Here is a 22132-nt window from a genome sequence, read left to right as displayed (position 1 = left end):
CATTGTGATGGCAGACATGGACGTCTTCAGCAGACCCTAACCGCTACAGCAACCAATTAGCGCCCTGCAATTATGCCACAGGTGGCTGATGGGCAATTGGCACGACATGCCCCTGTGCTGGTGCGCTGTAAAAGCTGCAGTCACAGACTGACAGTGGCATTTAACAGCCGCGGCTGTTAGAGGCAGATCTTAGTGTGACACGCAGCCATTATTATGCTGGGTATAAAGTGGATTCAGCCTCTAAGTACACTCCATATATGTGTGCCTGGCATGTATGGAAAATGTTGGGGAGGCGTTAAAGAGGTTGTGCAACCCCTTCCTAAATTAAATAGTACCCCATTGAAAATAAAAACAGATTATACTCATCAGCTATAGTGGCGAAGGTAAAGCAATGTCGCTGCCGTCACTCGCGTGATACTGTTATGTCTTGTGAGTGCTGTAGCCAATCAGTGGCTGCTAATGTGCTGCTTCACTCTCATTTCCCTGAGATGAAACGCATACATTGGGGAAGGTGTAAGCGCTGCAGCCTATTAGTGGCCACTGATTGGCTGCAGTGCTCACGTGACATTAAAGTGTCACGCTAGTGCTGGTACAGCACCGGTCCAGGAGGTGAGTATAAGCGGTTTTTATTTCCAAAGGGGCCCTGTTTAAGTTATGTAAGTAGTGGACATCCCCTTTAATACATTTTAATTCCTTATTTGTAAAATGCTTGTTATATTTGTATAGAGTGAAATGCCTATAATTTGTCTGTAAACCAAACAATTATGCATATATGCCGTAATGTAACATTCACAGTATATATTTTTATTTTGTCACCTTTCAACTTCTGTTTTGCCCTCCAATTCCTTCTACAGATATCTTGCTTCTCATCATAGGTGAACACAAGCTCACAACTGGGGTACATTGTGCTATACATTCTCCTTTGATTGCACTCCTGAAAAACACCAGTTTAATCAATCAATTTTTTTCCATTATTGCAGTGAGTAAACAGGATTTTAAAAAAACATCTTTTTAAAAAGGTGGTATAACATTTCAAGTACTATATTGTAATCAGCTGTGCATTTTTGAAAAGTGTCAATGAAGATGCAATATTTTCCATCAGACCTAATTCATACTAGCAATACGGCAATTAAATATTGTGTATTTTTTATGCACTGGGTAAAAAATGCAGTTCATGCTTTTTCTGCTATAACTGGGGACAGAAAATTGCAATGATAGTCTGCCTCTTTGGAGTTAAAGAAGTTGTCCACTACTTGGACAACTCCTTGTCATCCCCCACGCATTGCCCTGATAAAATATAAAAGCTTATACTCACCTCCCGTGCTGGCGCTGTTCCCATGGTGTCGGCACTCGTGGTCCTGGGGCTCCGGTGTTGTGACACGTGACGCCGGCACCCAATCAGCGATGGCGTCACTGTCCCCGCCTCCTGTCGAATTGAACATGAAGAGGATGTCAGAGATCAGCCGCAGCCTGGAATTCCTCTTCATGTTCGATTTGTTCGAAGGCGGGGACAGTGACGCCGGCGCTGATTGAGTGCCGGCGTCACGTGTTACAACAACAGCATTGGAGCCCCGGGACCGCAAGTGCTGAGGAGCCAGCACGAAAGGCAAGTATAGGCTTTTTTATTTTATGAGGGCCAAACATTTAGATCAAAAAGGGGTTGTCTAGCAGCATAAAAGTATACACACTCACAACTCCTCCACTATACTCAACTACTAATCTCCTGTACGTTACTTCTTTAGTGTAACTTGGTTACATCTGAACGTTTTAGGATTTTTTCCTTAATATTCACAGGGTTAAACCATAAACAGGAAAGAATCAGGTGTAATTTTTTATTATACCGATTCATTTTCAGCTTTTTTTCAAATGTGGCAGCTTCATAAACACATCAATAAAATACTCACATAACCACAATGACCTTTCCTCCCACAATTACAACAGTACACAATAACTTTTGGGTTCGAAGCAGAGTGGCATTTCTTCATTGGTCCTGGTGCCACCTAAAATAAAAACAAAGACATGAACTTCAAGCATTCTTAAAATCATTGCTGCAAATACAGCAAAGAATATTGTAAATTGGCGCAAAACAATCAGTTGCAAAGGCCAAATAGAAGTCATTCCAAAGTATGTTAAATACAGTTTTTTTGGTCTAAATTAAATTATACTTTCATTACGGTAATTATAACTAACTGGAGTCATGAGTATTTCTCATTTATTTGCCTGTCTTTGTATAGCCAAATTAAAAGTATAAAATGCAAGTGTCATAATCTAGACGCACCTTGAGAAACGCATTGAAGCATATCAATTAATGATGTATATGTAAAATTATGTGAAACATGTAGCGGTAAACACTGTGACAAAAGTCAGTACCAATTACCAAGCACTTATAGTAGGCATTTTTTTCATAAGCAGCTCAGTAAAAAGTTAGTGGTTGTACCAGTTAGTCCTGTAACAGTGCTAGGCCTCTTCACTTTAGGACCACTAATGTTCATGAGGCACATATAATAATTGAAGCTTATATACTATTATTACCATAACGTTATATTACACACTTGTGCAACCATTGCACAGCACAAATTCTATAAACTAGAAAAAGGAAAGTTTCAATCACACACTGAAATAAGACTAATACTACTCTGCCTATGCATCTACTATAAATATACAAGGGAAATGATTTTGGCTTTCTTTTACTATATACTCTCCATTCCTACAACCAGCTGTCTCTCATGAGTGACCAACCTTACAATAAGAACTGCATAGAAAAAGGTTAGGAGGGTCTGACTGATAAAGTGTCCCCCTGAAATAGATGTCACATCAAAGGAGGATTTGTTTGTTTTCAGATTTTTTTTTTACCTGCTTAGTCTGAATTTTTATACCGTACTTTATACTTGGACTATCTGGAGTGGCAAATATTATTATTGTGGTGTGTGTGTAATATGTTTAATCTCTGTAGATAGCAAGAAATGTACTGCATTTTTTCAAGAAACATGTTGGGAGGTTCAAAGAAGGGGTCACACCAGGTACTGAAAGCAAAGGTTCACATATTTTTGCAATTCACAGACAAGTGAAATTTGGATAATTTTCCTAAAAAAAATATATATTCACAGTAATATCTTTGACTAATTTGTTTGATTTGATTCTCTATCAATTTTAGGTCTGATGTAGTTTTAGGTTGAATGTATGCGGAAATATGGAAAACTCTGTAAGGTTCACAAACTTTCAAGCTTAAGGCATAAGATCATGCACTATTTAAAAGGGGTTGGCCAGTATTTTAACACGGATAGCCTATCCTTATAATGGGTCATCAATTTCAGATTGGTGGGAGTGCGAAACCCAGAACCCTGCTGATCAGCTGTGTTTAGTTGCGGAGCAGAAAAGCACAGCTTCGTCAAGTGTATAGAGGCCGCAGCGGGGTACTGCTGCTCCACCCCCATTTATTTGATTAGAGGTGAATGTGTAATACCAGTTTGCAACCACTATGCAGTTGACGGAGCTGGTCAGCAGGAGTGCCCCACCTATCTGGTATCGATGACCGCGCAATTTACATACAGCGTGGGACAAATATAAAACACTTTTTCTGAGGTATGCAAGGGCACACCTGAGAATATACATGGGTTGCAGGATCCTCATTCTTATGATCTTTAAGGTGATGGGCAGGGTTTATAAGGAAAAAAAAAGCTGGTGACAGTTTCAATTTAACTCACTTTTTAATTACTTATAATCTACTTGCAAATGCAATGGGTGCCCTTATAGCATTCACTGCTTTCAATATAAAACCGCTACCTTGATGTCACAATGGTGGAGTTGACAGTGGCATGATAAAGGGCGTAAACACTCTGTCAACAACCTGATCGACAAAGCTGTCAATCTCAGCTGCTCTCATACTGGTGTGCCCATATGATCACCCTGACTTACATACATGTCAGCATGCTGGAATTACCTCCTACTTTTGCAAACTTTAATTTATGAAAAGAATCTTAAAAGACAAAAATAATAACCATTTTTGACTTTGCACAAAATTCATGAACCATGCGCATAATTTTGAAGAATTTTGAGCAGAAAATGGGAACGAATAACACAAGACAAAAAAAGTGACAAAGCACCAGTCCAGTGTTTTTATTTTATTGAACTGCTGGAGTGGTGCTTTAAATTTAAGTGAAACACGGGAGCACTTCATGAAACACTGTAGCTGCGAGCAGGTCACTTCTCACAGGAGAAGGACCGGAGCGACGCTGGAAACAGATGAAGGCGGCAGAAGGTGAGTATATGACAGGAGAGTTTCTGACTTCCGGCTGTCAGAAGCTGCGCTCAAAAGATGGCGCCGCAGGACCGGAGCAGTGCTGAAAACTAGGGAAGACGCCAGAGGGTGAGTATATCATCGAGAACTTACACTTAAGGAGCCACACAGGCGCTGAAAAAAACCAAATGCTGGAATGGTGCTTTAACTCCTTGCAAATGTTTAATTGGTGCCTTATATAACATTTTGTTGAGAAATCCATATTACAGAATGTCCTGAGCTTTTGTGTGATTATTTAGATCAACGTTTGGGTTCCACAGGTATAAGTCGACTTTATATTGCAATAGTCCAATAAATCACTATCATATAACTCAGGGTGGGCAATTAATTTTCGCAAGGGGCCACATCAGAGACCGTGACTGTTGTGGAGGGCCGAGTCATAGGCTGAAATGAATTCTGCTCAACATTAATATATTAATTATTTATATTAATTGTATCACTTAATATTGAGCAGAATTAAGCATACAGACATCCCCTATACACAGTATGAGCCCACACACAGCTTCCTATATACAGTACGAACCCCCCACATAGACTCCAATATACAGTATGAGCCCCCTATATATATATATATATATATATATATATTATATACACATACATACACACACACACATATTGTGAGCCCCATATAGCCTCCTATATACACACAAATATTCCATACATATGAAATAAAAAAATATAACACATACCCACCTCGCTCCCGTATTCCCGGCGCTCTGCTCCTGTCTCCTGTGCACCACGTCTCAGCAGCAGCGCAATGAAATTACGTCATCGTGTCTGCTGTCTAATATGTTGATTGGTGGAAGATGGAGCCGGAAGCCTCATCGTCCACCAATGTATTCACCGCTATCTGCATCCTGAGGCCTCGGTTTCAGTCTGCGGGCCGGACTGGAACAGTCAGAGGGCCGAATGGGGCCTGCGGACCGAGGTTTGCCCAGGTCTGATATAATTCAATAATTACTTCTCAATATGATCAGAAGTGAAATGAGGACCATAATTATTTTTTAAAGGTGTTGTCTGGTCTTCTGCTAAAAGTCTGCAGTTACTCTATGCAGACATTTGAAGCAATACAACACGCATGCGCACCGCACTCTGTCAGTGTTCTGTACTGCAGCTGAGAGGGGGCGTTCATGTGACCCACCAGTAAGCAATTTGCGTACTTCTGGCCACATTCCAACTAGACATCCTTGGCCTCACTCAATTAACTTGTATTGAGTGAGGTCAAGCATGTGTAGTCGAAAAGTGGCTGGACAGCTCATGGTCACGTTACTGAGCCTTCTTGGTAGCAATACTAGAGAATCCTGTCAGGATTCAGAAGTCTGCAGTCACACAGTGACTGCAGACTTTTAGCAGAAGACTGAACAACCCTTTTATGAAACACGTATCTGCATATTACCATACATTTGTAAAAAAGTGACAGCGTAAACATTTATTTAGAGATTTAAATGGACAGCTACGATTAGTACTAGAAGGTATAAGCTACATACTGGCTAAAGAAAACTACAAAAAAAAATCTATTTTAAATAATTAAAAGCATATCTATTAGTGTCAGACAATTTTTTTTTTCAATGAGATGTCATGCTGAAAAAAAAGTTGATCAACTCACTGAAGAGAGAGACTCCTGAAAGCATTTCTTCTGTTTTCTTTTGTTACATTTAAATAATGTATATTTGTTGGGTGATATCTAGAAGATTACTTCACTATCAATATATAGAAAGTAATAGCCTGGTAGATAGCATTACCTATAAGGAGCCCATCCCATCTGCTTTTCTTGCTGAGAACCTTTCATGCACCAGTAAACTCGGTAAATATCAGAAGATAAAGGATGAGTCTACCACGCCAAGGATTTAAGTCCTAATGTCTCCTCAAAGTGCTGGTGATGCAAAGATTACAAATCATTTTTTCTTAAATGTGATTTTTACATAACCCTTTTTTCTGCTTGAGTAGTTAGTCCAGAATGAATGAATGCCATTAAAACACTTAATCATTATCTGGGAACTGGCCTCCACTACTAGGAATCTCCATGACAAAGACCAGAAGATCAGACAGGAAAACTGCCTTCAGTGTGTCTGCTGGCAATATTATATGCAAATGGGGGCTCTGGACAGCTCCCCCAGTGACCTTGAACTGGCCCTTATCAGAATTGACTTGAATATGCAGTTTTTGTTTGCAAGCTAAACCTGATTACTATGCATGATCAAGAGTATTAATTAAAGACAGAAACGCTCTACATGAATAATTACAGATACCTAAACCTTTCAAAGTCATCAAAAAATAAAAAATTTCCATATTAGAGCGTTCCCTTACTTGGCATACAGGAATGTTCTTTAATTTGGTTTAGCACACTGTATACTGTACGTGGATTTGGTTCTAGAAGATGCTGCGTTTGAGTTTTGGCCTCCTTAAAACTGTAAAAAGACCCATGTTAGCCATCATAATCCAAGCATTCCTGAGATAATGAACTTCTATTAACTCATACACCCCAGATAAATGGATCGTGTCTGCTAGATATTCTGTTGTGAATGAAGCATCCTGAATTACCAGTGACAACCTCTTTGCACCTGATTGAAGTCTCCCAGAAGGTATGAAAGATGGCGTAGAAGATGATAATTAAGAACAACGTAGGGGTAAGGTTCATGCTAATAACGCAAGACATGTCACACAGGAAGGAACGCCCTGTGGACACGTGGTCATACACCGGTTGTGCTTGAATAGACACAAGTAGTCTTGGTTTAAGGCAGCAAACATACAAATGTGTTACCACTAGCACCCATCGAGAAGTGTCACAAGCTTATTGGGTTAAAACAGATGACGGGTTCTCTTTAAAATGGAGCAAAACACAAAAAAACCACAAAAAATATATTTATTTTACTCACTTATATAGTGCCATTAATTCCACAGCGCTTTACATACATTATCATTACTGTCCCCATTGGGGCTCACAATCTAGATTCCCTATCAGTATGTCTTTGGAATGTGGGAGGAAACCGGAGAACCCGGAGGAAACTGACACAAACACTATATCTTTTTATTTTATATAATTATACTATAACTAAGCTTCATTTTTAATGATTATGCTGTATGAATACAAACATTAATCTGTCTGCATAAAAACAATTTTCACACAGGACTACTTCAGATATTCAGAAATGGTAAATGGATGAGTTTACATAATATATTTCCATAATGAACTTTTAATTATCACAACTAATATCCAAGAGAAATGTAATATGCAGCAGCTGAAATTTAGTGAATGGGTCAATATACCTCCCTGACATGCCCTTGTAAATCAACTAAAATGGCATTTACAAACATTTTTTTAAATATAGTTTGTAATAAAAACCAAGAACGTAATCAACTTTATTTGTAGGGAAACTATTTTCTGACAGGATAGTTAACTTTTCCCTTCGGGTGGTCTACATAGTTTTGGCTTTATCATCTGTGCATAAAAGCTTCAGTAAAAAAAAATCTGTTATATGATTGCACAGGTAAACTTTGGGTGTCTTTACATTCACCAATCATCGTGATTGCATGCAAATCATTCAGTAGGAAGCGGAATAAAATGATACCTTGATATCTGCGATCCGATATCTTAGTCCAGTGAAATCATGTTTTTCTTATATGTAAATGTGCTGTTCAGGGCTATGGGATGTACATAGATCTGCATGAAAATCTGGCTCCAGAGCTTTTCTTAAATGAAAGGGGGAGTTACCAGTGTAAGACATGTATCTGACGCAGAACGCTAGAACTGAACTGTCTTCTTACAAACATGTTAGCAGCTGCAGCTCTCACAGCTCTGCTGTATTGCAACAATATTGCAACTCTGTATGCCTGTCAGATGGAAGTTGAGGCACTGAGAGCTGAGAGGAACCTGCAGATGTGTCAGTTCATACACAGCTCTGCAGTGAGAGCAGAGCAGCCATTACACATCTCACACTGGTAATACCCTCTTTTTTAAAATAATCTCAGGAGGCAGAGTCTCAGGGAGATCTATGTCCGGCTCATAGTCCTGAACAGCTCATTTACATATGAGAAAAACATAGATTTCTCTGGAAAAAGATATCGGATCTCAGATACCAAGGTATAATTTTATTCAGTTTCCTATGACTTACATGCCCATATAGATGGCTCATGAGGGTTGATCCTATTGACATACCGTATTTTTCGGACTATAAGACGCACCGGACCATAAGACGCACCCCAAATTTTAGGGTGGAAAATAGGAAAAAAAATATTTTTTATAAGATGGAGGTAAGTCTTATAGTCTGAATAGGTATCTTACCTGGGGGGGCGGTGGAGCTGGGGTCACAGGAGGCAGGGTCCTTCAGGAAGCCGGCGGAAGTGAAGGCATGCTGGTACCTGGTGGCTGGGGGCCTGGTGCCCTGGTACCTGGGGTGCTGGGGGCCTGGGGTGCTGGTGCTTGGCCTGGTGCCTGGCCTGGGGTGCTGGTGGAGCGGGATCGCAGGGCGACGGCGGAACAAGAGGTGAGGCGGGCCGGTATTTGGCTGGGGGCCGGGCCTGGTCGGGTACCGGGGCCGGTGTATTGCTGTGAGAGGAGTTTGCAGAGCAGAGTCAGCGGCTTCCGGTGGCCGCGGCCATGTTTCTGAAGCTGTGCTCTACAGAAAAATGGCCGCCGGAGCCGGCGCATGCGCTCTGCCGAGTCGGCGGCCATTTTCCTGTAGAGCACAGCTTCAGGAACATGGCCACGGCCACCGGAAGCCGCTCACTCTGCTCTGCAAACTCCACTCACAGCAATACACCGGCCCCGGTATCCGGCCAGGCCCGACCCCCAGCCAGATACCGGCCCACCTCACCTCTTCTTCAGCCGCCGCCCTGCGATCCCGCTCCACCACCACCGGTAAGTGGCGTTCGGACCATAAGGTGCACCTCCCCCATTTTCCTCCCAAATTTGGGGGGAAAAAAGTGCGTCTTATGGTCCGAAAAATATGGTATTCCCCTTAATCACTTTGCTAGTTGCTTGATTAAAAATAAAGAAAAGTGTGCAGCCATATGCATTATAGACTTTAAATTCTTTCATCCCTAACTAGTTTTAGAAATTCGGCACATCTTCTTAGTGGAGTTCGCCTCCGTGTGCATCGCCACAAATGCTACTAGCAACATTTCTGGAGAAAATGTCACGAAAGCGGCTTAACTTTTGATGAATTTGGCGGCTGGTCCTGCTCACCCATTTGGCGGAGGTGGTCAGGTCCGGAATCAAACTGCCAAAAGTTGCAAACTTTTTGCGCAATTCCTCTTTGCGCAAAGATTTTGTGACTTTTTTTTTTTTTTAAACTGGCATATACACTTTTGTGAATCGACCCAAAGTATCTTACAAAGTAGTCATTGTATTTTTTTAATGGGCCTCTTCAAATTATGATTCGGTATTTCATAAGTAACATCAGCCAGCTCGACTGGTTTGACCACAGGATAATACAAAATATTTGTGTAGGTATCAAATATATTTTACTTTGTTTATTTAACTGGAACACTTCATACCTAATCCCTAAAAAATAAAATCTTTGGAAACAGTTACCCTGCCCTTGACAAATTCTAGTGTTTTACATTAATATACTGTTCTCGCACAAAGACATAAAATGTCCAAGTGAAGTTTTAGATACATAATTATTCAAATGGAGATTAACAGTCTGCAGTCAAAGAGTGACAAATGATATAGGAGGCCCGAGTCACTTTCCTAGGTAAAACAAAAAACAACACCAAGACGACAAAATCTATTCAATGAAGGGTCCTTTTCCCATAGGCAAAAAAACTGCTTGAACGAGCACTAATCAGCGATATAAAAAAGTAAGAGAATTGACAGGGATTTTACATGCTGCAATCACTGAGAATATGCAAACCACATGGGGACAAATGATCGTTACTACAATGGGTCATCTGCATACACACTATAATACTGTTGGCAGCACATATACAAGATGTGTATATGAGTGTATATATATATATATATATATATATATATATATATATATATATATATATATTATATATACACACACACACACGTATATACATATATATACACATATATATATATATATAATATATATATATATATATAATGACATTGTTGTTATGCACACATAAAAGATGTAATCAATTGACAAACAAGCGTTCTGCCACAGAACTAAGATTTCTTATGTCAATTATTTCACCCTTGTATTTAATGGGATTATACAGTTTTAGAAAAGTGAACCCCAAACATTGCTTGTCATGTAAAGTAACAAAAGGAGATGCTATACATCCTACATGTGTCCAGTGCCGACTCTACGCTGCTGCTAGGGCCTCAGCGCTTTGGCTGCAGCAGTGAATTCACTTGACAGCTCACATCACAGCTGCAGCCAATCACTGAGCTCAGCGACTCGGCTGAGCATGAGTCGCTGAGCTCAGTGATTGGCAGCAGTGGTGATTTGGGCTGTCAATGTGATGTTGCCACTGCAGCCAAAACACAGACTAGGGTGGAGAGTCAGCTCTACACTGGGGAGAATGAGTACTATCTGCTCTTGCTATTTTACATGACAACAGTTTGAGGTCCACTTTTCTAAAAGTGGAAAACCCTTTTAAATAAGTTATGATATATGCAAGGCAATATAAAGAAACCAACACTAAAAAGATCAATAGACCAAAAGCCAATGATCTGTTGAAGATAAATGTTGAAGTGACAAAGTTCACAGACTAGATCTATAGCAGCAGGGTTAAAATGACACTACCCATAAATTAAAGGGTTAATCCAGCCCCATATATGGTGGTGAATGGGGGAAAGTTAACTGCATGGGAGAGAAGCAGGTATTAAACAGGTCATATGCATTAGAAATGGACAGGAGCTTAATACCTGTCACTCAGTACTCATTGGCCCTGCTCACCATCCCATATGGAAGTGTGCAGAGCCAGACTAGCTCTTTAAACATCTACAAATTGTCCAACTAGTCAACAAGTTCATCAACACTCCAACACTGTGAAATTCCCAACCTCCCTGAATCTACTAGGCTAAGGTGGAGTAAATCTGGTTCTAAGAAGAATTCCAAGCGACCAGATGCAAATCCAGCACATTAAAACTAATCTTTATTGTAGTTCATATAAAAAAGTACAATACAAGCCATTCAGTACATACACTGCTCAAAAAAATAAAGGGAACACTCAAATAACACATCCTAGATCTGAATGAATGAAATATTCTCATTGAATACTTTGTTCTGTACAAAGTTGAATGTGCTGACAACAAAATCACGCAAAAATCATCAATGGAAATCAAATTTATTAACCAATGGAGGCCTGGATTTGGAGTCACCCCCAAAATTAAAGTGGAAAACACACTACAGGCTGATCCAACTTTGATGTAATGTCCTTAAAACAGGTCAAAATGAGGCTCAGTATTGTGTGTGGCCTCCACGTGCCTGTATGACCTCCCTACAACTCCTCGGCATGCTCCTGATGAGGTTGCGGATGGTCTCCTGTGGGATCTCCTCCCAGACCTGGACTAAAGCATCCGCCAACTCCTGGACAGTCTGAGGTGCAACGTGACGTTGGTGGATGGAGCGAGACATGATGTCCCAGATGTGATCAATCGGATTCAGGTCTGGAGAACGGGCGGGCCAGTCCATAGCTTCAATGCCTTCATCTTGCAGGAACCGCTGACACACTCCACATGAGGTCTGGCATTGTCCTGCATTAGGAGGAACCCAGGGCCAACCGCACCAGCATATGGTCTCACAAGGGTTCTGAGGATCTCATCTCGGTACCTAATTGCAGTCAGGCTACCTCTGGCGAGCACATGGAGGGCTGTGCGGCCCTCCAAAGAAATGCCACCCCACACCATTACTGACCCACTGCCAAACCGGTCATGCTGAAGGATATTGCAGGCAGTAGATCGTTCTCCACAGTGTCTCCAGACTCTGTCACGTCTGTCACATGTGCTCAGTGTGAACCTGCTTTCATCTGTGAAGAGCACAGGGCGCCAGTGGCGACTTTGCCAATCCTGGTGTTCTGTGGCAAATGCCAATCGTCCTGCACGGTGTTGGGCTGTGAGCACAACCCCCATCTGTGGACGTCGGGCCCTCATACCACCCTCATGGAGTCGGTTTCTAACCATTTGTGCAGACACATGCACATTTGTGGTCTGCTGGAGGTCATTTTGCAGGGCTCTGGCAGTGCTCCTCCTGTTCCTCCTTGCACAAAGGAGGAGGTAAAGGTCCTGCTGCTGGGTTGTTGCCCTCCTATGGCTCCCTCCACATCTCCTGGTATCTGCTCCATGCTCTGGACACTGTGCTGACAGACACAGCTACCCTTCTTGCCACAGCTCGCACTGATGTGCCATCCTGGATGAAATGCACTACCTGAGCAACTTCTGTGGGTTGTACTGTAGACACCGCCTCATGCTACTGTACCTCTAGGGGTGAGAGCAATGGCAAAATGAAAAAGTGACCAAAACAACAGCCAAAAAGGATGAGAACAGAGAAATGGTCTGTGGTCACCACCTGCAGAACCACTCCTTTATAGGGGGTATCCTGCTAATTGCCGATCATTTCTACCAGTTGTTTGTTCCATTTGCACAACAGCAGGAGAAATTGATTCCCAATCAGTGTTGCTTCATAACTGGACAGGTAGATTTCCCAGAAGGGTTATTGACTTGGAGTTACATTGTGTTGTTTAAGTGTTCCCTTTATTTTTTTGAGCAGTGTATACCTTACAGGTACGGGTCCCAGAAAGGTATCAGATAAGGTTGACGTGTTTCGAAGCTATACGGATCTTACTCATAACCTGGTTCAACTTGTACATGTTTGTATATGGACTACAATAAAAGACAAGTTTCAACATGCTGGATTTCGATCTGGTCCCTTGGAATTCTTCTGTGAACCTGTTCTGCTGCCTCTAATTCCATGCACAGCTTCTATATGCCATTAGGTGGAATCGAATGTTTGCAGAAGTTATTCGCTTGTGACACTGCCCAACAGAGGAGGTTTTTTTTTGCTCCACGGATCCATAATATAGAGATCATGGAAGGTCCAAAGCATGTCACTGTAGCGTCGGCGTCCCTGCCTCCTGCTAGGCAGAGACGCCGCTCCTCTCACCTCCCTGCTCCGTCCTCGGAGTCCTCTTCCCGCGCAGCTAGCAGCGCTCGCCGGTTCCCGGGCACTGTGCTTAGGGCGCGCTCCCTCTCTCTTAAAGGGGCCGTGCGCGCCGTCCTAAGGAGTCCCCGGCCAATTGCCGGTGGAGCTCCCATATATAAGGCACCTCCTCCAAAATGGAGGTGCCCGAGCAAAGTTGTTGCAAAGCCTTTCACCTCTGCTTCAGCCCTCAGGTCCCGTTGCCAGTCTGTTTTCCAGCTCTGTCTACCTGCTTGCATTCCCTGCGGTCCGACAGTCAGTCTACCAGCATCCGCCAGTCTGTCTATGGACCAGTCCGCCTGCGGATCAGGAAGCACCTGCCTGATACCTGCAGGATACCTGCCTGTGACCACCTGCCAGCCAGCCGAGAGACTCTTACGAGCTCACCTGGGAGCGCTCACCTGCTACCCGCCAGCTAGCCTACCTGGAGGCTCTGCCGTCACTTGCCGTGACCACCTGCCAGCCAGCCGAGAGACTCTTACCCGCTCACCTGGGAGAGCTCACCTGCTACCCGCCAGCTAGCCTACCTGGAGGCTCTGCCGTCACTTGCCGTGACCATCTGCCAGCCAGCCGAGAGACTCTTACCCGCTCCCCTGGGAGAGCTCACCTGCTACCCGCCTGCTAGCCTACCTGGAGGCTCTGCCGTCACTTGCCGTGACCACCTGCCTGTCTAGAGACTCTTACCCTGCTGTCACTTGCCGTGACCACCTGCCTGTCTAGAGACTCCTACCCTGCTGTCGCTTGCCGTGACCACCTGCCTGTCAAGAGACTGTTCCCATCACTTGCCGTGACCTCCTGCCCTTCTATCCAGAGACTGTCCCTGTCACTTGCCGTGACTACCTGCCCACCTTCCCTGGGAGCCACCCGCTTCCTTACAAGGACTGCCCCTTTGTATAGTAGCTCAGAGGTTCCACCTCCCAGACCCGTTACAGTCACACTACATTCAGGTATTCTCCTGTAGAAGTAGTGCACCTATTTGGAAAAATGATGCTTTTTTGAGACATACATTCTGTGCCCATAAGTCTGTCATATGAACACATGCCCCGTGCACATGGCTGAAGTATACAATTTCCTTACGCTAATTATAATTATTAATTCGGTACAAAACCTCTTAAAGCAACTATTGCAATCTGAATTGTATCTAAATGGTGTTACTACTATTCTATAATTGTAATTAAAAATAAAAACCATGGATACAAAATGATGCTTCTTCTTAAAAAGCTACAGTGAAATGATTAACATGTAATGAATTGCTATTTAAAAGTCAATGCTAATAATAATGTATTGAGGGACAAATGCTTAGCAGTCTGCGTAACATCTGACATTGTTCATTTCTCCATTAAATAAATTGTATATTAAGAGGTAAGCTACAACGTTTGACGAGGAGTTAATTTTTCAGAAGCAGTTCTCTACTAATATCTTCACTCCTTTGTATGCCATCACACAGATCACCACAGTGAACATATGAAGCAGCAACCCCTCAGCTGAAGCATGAGGAATTACACTCCTCATTTCCATGGATTGCCACTTTATGATAAATAAGCCGCAGCCATGGGTCTCACTAACAGGTCCAAATAATGAATTCTCACTGATGCAAATGCTACACGGTGCCTTTAAGGCTTTATTGTTCCCTTTTGTCTTTAGGGATAATCCAACTGTCAAGAGAAGAAGGAGAAGAAGATAACCTGGTCTTTGGCAAACTGAAATCTAACTGCCTGTTCCTTCGGAGAGAAAAAAAAAAAAAGACTGAAAATGTTAACCAGGAGTTTCTTAAAAAGGACAAAAAGCCTACAGCATGTGTGGAACAATGCATAATATATGCAAGATGAACTGATAGCAGCAATTCCCTCCATGAATAAATGTAAATCAATGGCTCCAAAATCTTCATGGCTTAAAACGCATCCCAATTTTCTCCAAAAGGTGGTGACTTTTATCCACTGGTCCATAGCTAATTTTACATGCAATGCAAAAATGTTATTCAAATAGGGCCAGAGCATTAAACTTCAGCACTTTCCCCGCATAGCTCTCAGCACAGTTATCTTTCCTCCATTTTAATTTTAAAGTGACTTAGCAACAGCTTCCCTTGAAATCCCCAGAGGCTACCTACAGTACAGAGGATCACAAGCGGTTACAATTTATGACATCAATACGGATGCTTCTCTGCGGTAATGTGCAACTTTAAGTGAAATCACTTTCTGAGAAGATATACTGCCGCTATCTATATTTTATTTGCCATCTTAAACATATCTGGATCTTTATAGTCTTATTTTTGCTCTCTTAAATGTATTGCTTCTCTTCAGTTCTCGCTGCAGATGGACTGCATAAATAAGCAATGTGCTATGAGGCTTCAGACTAGCCGATAAACCCCTTTCAATTTTCATGCCAGCTTCTTCTTTTGTAATTCAAATCCGCCTGAAAACTGGCAGCTCTGAAAACTGAAACAAGCACTGCCACAAATACCTTGTAATGCTATCGACCTTGTCTGCCCATGCAGTGAGAAAGGGGGATGCATATGTGTCTGCAGTCATCCAGATAACAGAACTCATTTTTTCTCTTTGGATAACAGGAGCCAACGCAGGCCGTTGGACCAAAAGCAGTCATTACTAAGCAAACAGGAGACCATGTCTCTTCAAGATAGATACTGCATGTATTACATGGACATATAGAAAACACACATGCAGGCAGCATACACCAGTAGCTGGGTACGTATAGCACAGATAGTATAGATGAAATCCACAAACTATTAGATAAAAGGAAGCATTTCTGACCTGCCATACCAACATCAGATCCAAAACACCCAGCAATCCACTAATCGCTTCTATGGATTCTAAGATACCTCACGTTATAGGACTTCAGAAACTTAAACTATAGCATAGGCACAGAGCAGAAATATACCAGATAAAATAACAATTTCACTAGAGCTTATTCATTTACAATTACATAGGTTGATTAAAGACACATGTATAAAGTTCAACCTTTCTCCTCAAGTTATACATTACCAATGTATTAGATTATTTATAACCCGCAATGCCTTATGTTCTGAAAAAATGCATCCAGCCCTTTATAAATGCTGACATAGTATCTGCCATTACTACATCTTGTGGTAGGGCATTCCTTGGTCTGACTGCCGTAACCTCATTTCTCCACACATAATGAATGTTCCTCGGTCCTTTGTAAGGTCCTTGGGAGGAGAAAGAGCTAGAGAGAAGTTCAGGTCCCCATTGACTTCTATGGGGTCTGGGTTCTGGTACCCGAACCAAACTTTGGACTAAAGTTCAGTCGAACCCGACAAACCCAAACTCCCACGGGTTCGCTCATCCCTAATTAGGATCACAGGATTTTCTCTCTCTTTACACAGTATGCTTTTGCAGCTGCTGTTTATTTGACTTGTAACCTGTAAACCCACGCCGCATTGATGCAGTAATTGATGCGAAAGGAGCCCCGACCAAGTACTGAGTGCATTTACTGAACATTTCGGACTTTAAAAACATTTTTCAAGTTGTTGTTATAAAATATTCTAATTTACTGAGATAATGACTTTTGTGTTTTCATTGGCTGTAATCCATAATCATCAACATTAACAGAAATAACCACATGAAATAGATCACTCTGTTTGTAATGGCTTTATATAATATATGAGTTTCACTTTTTGAATTGAAGAACTGAAATAAATTAACTTTTTGATGAAATTCTAATTTAGTGAGATGCACCTGAATTTCCATTAACTAATTGCAAAGCATTAAAACATATACACTACCGTTCAAAAGTTTGGGGTCACCCAGACAATTTTGCGTTTTCCATGAAAACTCATACTTTTATTTATCAAATGAGTTGCAAAATGAATAGAAACTATAGTCCAGACATTGACAAAGTTAGAAATAATGAATTTTATTTGAAAGAATAATTTTCTCCTTCAAACTTTGCTTTCGTCAAAGAATCCTCCCTTTGCAGCAATTACAGCATTGCAGACCTTTGGCATTCTAGCTGTTAATTTGCTGAGGTAATCTTGAGAAATTTCACCCCATGCTTCCTGAAGCCCCTCCTACAAGTTGGATTGGCTTAGTGTGCACTTTTTGCGTACCATACGGTCAAGCTGCTCCCACAACAGCTCAATGGGGTTGAGATCTGGTGACTGCGCTGGCCACTCCATAACAGACAGAATACCAGCTGCCTGCTTCTTCCCTAAATAGTTCATTCATAATTTGGAGGTGTGCTTTGGGTCATTGTCCTGTTGTAGGATGAAATTGGCTCCAATCAAGCTCTGTCCACAGGGAATGGCATGGCATTGCAAAATAGAGTGATAGCCTTCCTTATTCAAAATGCCATTTACCTTGTACAAATCTCCCACTTTACCAGCACCAAAGCAACCCCAGACCATCATATTACCTCCACCATGCTTGACAGATGGCGTCAGGCACTCTTCCAGCAACTTTTCAGTTGTTCTGTGTCTCACAAATGTTCTTCTGTGTGATCCAAACACCTCAAACTTTGATTCGTCTGTCTATAAAACTTTTTTCAAATCTTCCTCTGTCCAATGTCTGTGTTCCTTTGCCCATATTAATCTTTTCCTTTTATTAGCCAGTCTCAGATATGGCTTTTTCTTTGCCACTTTGCTCTGAAGGCCAGCATCCTGGAGTCGCCTCTACACTGTAGTGCGTTGACACTGGCGTTTTGCATGTACTATTTAATGAAGCTGCCAGTTGAGGAGCTGTGAAGCTTCGATTTCTCAAACTAGAGACTCTAATGTACTTGTCTTGTTGCTCAGTTGTGCAGCGGGGCCTCCCACTTCTCTTTCTACTCTGGTTAGAGCCTGTTTGTGCTCTCCTCTGAAGGGAGTAGTACACTCCGTGGTAGGAAATCTTCAGTTTCTTGGCAATTTCTCACATGGAATAGCCTTCATTTCTAAGAACAAGAATAGACTGTCAAGTTTCACATGAAAGTTCTCTTTTTCTGGCCATTTTGAGAGTTTCATAGAACAAACAAATGTAATGCTCCAGATTCACAACTAGTTCAAAGGAAGGTCAATTTTATAGCTTCTCAAATCAGCCAAACCGTTTTCAGCTGGGCTAACATACTTGTGCAAGGGTTTTCTAAACATCCATTAGCCTTCTTACACAGTTAGCAAACACAATGTACCATTAAAACACGGGAGTGGTGGTTGTTGGAAATGGGCCTCTATACACCTATGTAGATATTGCAATAAAAACGCTTGCAGCTAGAATAGTCATTTGCCACATTATCAATGTATAGAGTGTATTTCTGATTCATTTAATGCTAGCTTCATTAAAAAAAATGTGCTTTTCTTTCAAAAATAATGAAATTTCTAAATGACCCCAAACTTTTGAATGGTAGTGTATATATATATAAAAAAAAACAAGTCTTTTAAATCACAAGGAATTAAAACAACTGAAAATGCATTCGTAATCTGTCTCTTTCCTAGTACAAAAAAACTTTCAACCATATTAACTAATGTCTGTGTCAAATGACAATGGACTAAATAAAGGCACCACTCTGACAGCTGTTGTTCCAGATTCACATATTCACATGAACGCCAAGTAAGGCCTCATTGAGACCTCCAGTGATTTTTCTAGTAAGCAAAACACGGTTAAAGTTTCATCAGCGTTTTTTGATCTGATTTTCATCAGTAGTTCAGTTTTTACTATCAATGTATCATCAGTGATTTTCTCATATGAAAACAAATAAATTTGAAAGCTTCGCCTACCCATTACAATGTTAGTCACAGACAGCACACTTTCATTGACCCATAGACTTGTATGGGTAATTTTGATCTGTGACTCGGATCAAAACAGACATGTCTGATTTTGTTGTAGCTTCCTCTGTCCGCAAAAAAGCACCAATGTGTAAACAGTTACGTAGACTACAATAGTTACGTATTCTATGCATGAAAAGCAGGGATAGAAAATGTCACTGACGGCTGAATAAGGCCTTAAAGAGAATCTGTCAGCAGGAGATACAGGCTAAAACACAGAGTTCAGGGATGTGTCACTTGTCAAAGTGTGTGCTGTTGTTTACGAACTGTGAAGGATTTATCACTAAGAGGTTAACATAGCCAGACTACTCAGGCAACTAAGCTCCTTACTGTCTATGGACTTTGTACATGGAGAGTCAGGTGTGGGCGGGGTTACCTTTCTCAGCTCTGCTTCATTCTAAATCTAAAAGCTCTGATTTTTTCAGAACTGCTGCACCCAGTAATCTAAGTGATATACTGCTAGTAGTGATGAGCGAGCACTAAAATGCTTCAGTATTCTAATCGAGCAGGTTAGATGCTCGGACGGGCTCGACTCGAGTGCCGAGTATAATGGAAATCAATGGGAAACTTGAGCATTTTTCCTTACCCAGAGGGCTGGGGGGGGGGAAATCGCTGAAATTAATGGAAACATCACTCAAATGGAAAAACATGGGGAAGATGCCTCCTCCACCCCTTAATAGCTGGGGCCATCTCTCATCGTATTTCCCAGTCACCTATGGCGACTATAGATGAAATAGTAGAGGGGGAAATAAAACTACACCCACTGGTAGTCACCAGTAAATGTAATTTTATCATTTTACTACCTTATCTGGGCAAGTGGTATGTGTGACATGGACACACATATCCTGTTTAATTTATGAAGAAGGGACTCTAAAACTCACAAAGCCTATGCAGACAATGCAAGACCTGCCAAAAATTTGAAGGAATAAAGGAGGGCCTCATACACATTCTGCTAAAATTGTTAGGCAATGGGACTCCTAGACTAATAAAGCCTATGCACTAAGTGCAAGGGCTGCCAAAAATAAGGAGGAGGGACTCCAATACACCTTGAAAAACACATAGAGGAGGGCCTCAGAAAACATTTTTTTCCTATTTTTAAGGAGTGGGACTCCTAGTGCATAGGCTTTACCAGTCTAAGTGCAAGGGATGAAAAACATTTACCCCTGAGGGGTTATATGTAAGATTATGAGTGAAGGCCACTTGTTTACCCTCTAAAAATTATGAGTGAGAGCCGCATGATTACTCTCTAAAAATCCGGAACGAGGGTCACCTGTTTACCCTTTAAAAATTATAAGTGAGGGCCTTGCGCATTTTAAATTAGGTATATAATATATGCCTGCAAATTTTCCGGTATTAATAGGGAAGAGAAAATATGTAGCCCAGAAAAGGACTTTTGTTTGTAGGTTGCAGCAGCAGTATACCTATAGAACAGGGATGTCAAACTCAAACATACAGAGGGCCAAAATGAAAAACTTGGACAAAGTCGCAGGCCAACCAGTATACAGTATATTGAGCCCCACAAAATCTTCTATACAGAATAATGGGCTCCACATAGTTCTCCATACAGTATTATGGGCACCACAAAGTCCTCCATACAGAATAATGGGCTCCACATAGTCCTCTGTATAGAATAATGGGCTCCACATAGTCCTCTGTATAGAATAATGGGCAAAAAGAAAGCAAACACCAGCTCACCCTGACTCAGGTGTCCTGAAGAACGGAATAGACGAGGAACCACTCGCCAGCAAATTGCAGGAAAAAAAAAGGGAGGAATTCCAGCTTCTGAAGTGCTTTGAAAAAGAACGCAGGTTGGAGCGTTCGAAACGCATTAGCTAATCCTGTTTTATCCATGGAATCTGTTTTTATGTAATAAAGTTTTTTCTGCATTTCAGAAGCTGGAATTTCTCCCTTTTTTTCATAGAATAATGGGCCCCACATAGTCCTCCATACAGAATAACGGGCCTCACATCGGGGTCTTGGTTCTGGTGTCGAGGGACAAATAAAACCACCCTGCGAGTCAGATTTTGCCCACGGGCCGGAGTTTGACATGTGTGCTATAGAAGGACTGTAAGTCAATAAACCCTGCCTATATGCCTCTAATTCAAAACTATCCCTAGACTGAATGCAGATACCAGCGGTTTTACTAGAGAAAGGACTGTATCTAACCCTGAAAAGGACTTGTTTTAATGGTGCAGCATCGGTGTATAAGTACTGCAATTTAACACTGCCTATTTGCGTGCTGTAATCTAAGCTCTCTCTCCTCCTCCTAGATCAACTCTCCCTGAGCGGCTTCCAGATGCCGAGCATCATGTCACCAAGTCTTATATAAGACCCGATGACGCGATGCGGCTGGCCAATCACAGCAATGCCAGTAGTCAACATGGCTATGGCATTACTGTGTATGGCAGGCAATCCAAGCATGTCTATTGGTTGTATAAAAGCCAAGAAACATGCGGGGCAGTGACTCTAGCATGGCGATCGAGCACCGACGATACTCCATCGAGCACGCTCACTCATCACTAATTGCTGGATTCAGCTTCTCTTTGCCTAGGTCATGTTGCTCTCAGATGAGGTAGCAAAAACTGCTTACAGATTCCCTTTAAGCCTCCCATACACATTAAACTATTATTGGTCATACCATCTGATATTAATAGGTTCGGCTGACACTCTAACCAAATGATTTTTAATAGAAATCATTGGGAGAGATATTTGGGCATGTACAAATTTTGGACGGCTGATCGCTTAACTCTCCTGGAGATAAGCTGGCAGAGATGTTTGTTGCCAGTTTTCTCATAAAGATCACAAGAGTAAGGGCTGAGAAGGCTGTTGACCAAAAGATAAACAAACAGTCATTTAATGTGTAAGGGCTTTAGGCTTGGTGTTTTTTAATTGGAGAATGCAGTTAGAGATTTGGCCAATGTATGTATGACATCCTTAAAGGGA

The 22132-nt window shown here is 41.7% G+C and overlaps 1 protein-coding gene across 1 annotated transcript in view; it reads right to left on the bottom strand.

The window, feature by feature from the left end:
• Positions 1-22132, bottom strand: part of ZCCHC7 (zinc finger CCHC-type containing 7) — a 275216-nt gene that overhangs the window by 2562 nt on the left and 250522 nt on the right. The window contains exons 7-8 of the mRNA XM_073662523.1: positions 1905-2000; positions 817-934 (exon numbers count right to left, since the gene is read on the bottom strand). Of these exons, the coding sequence (XP_073518624.1) occupies positions 817-934; positions 1905-2000 (214 nt within the window). The remainder of the gene's footprint in view (positions 1-816; positions 935-1904; positions 2001-22132) is intronic.

The sequence above is a fragment of the Phyllobates terribilis genome, unplaced genomic scaffold (genome assembly GCF_046119375.1).
Source record: "Phyllobates terribilis strain yellow unplaced genomic scaffold, ASM4611937v1 Scaffold_1__5_contigs__length_1240528914, whole genome shotgun sequence".
Classification (NCBI taxonomy): Eukaryota; Metazoa; Chordata; class Amphibia; order Anura; family Dendrobatidae; genus Phyllobates; species Phyllobates terribilis.
This window is presented reverse-complemented; position numbering and strand designations above follow the sequence as displayed.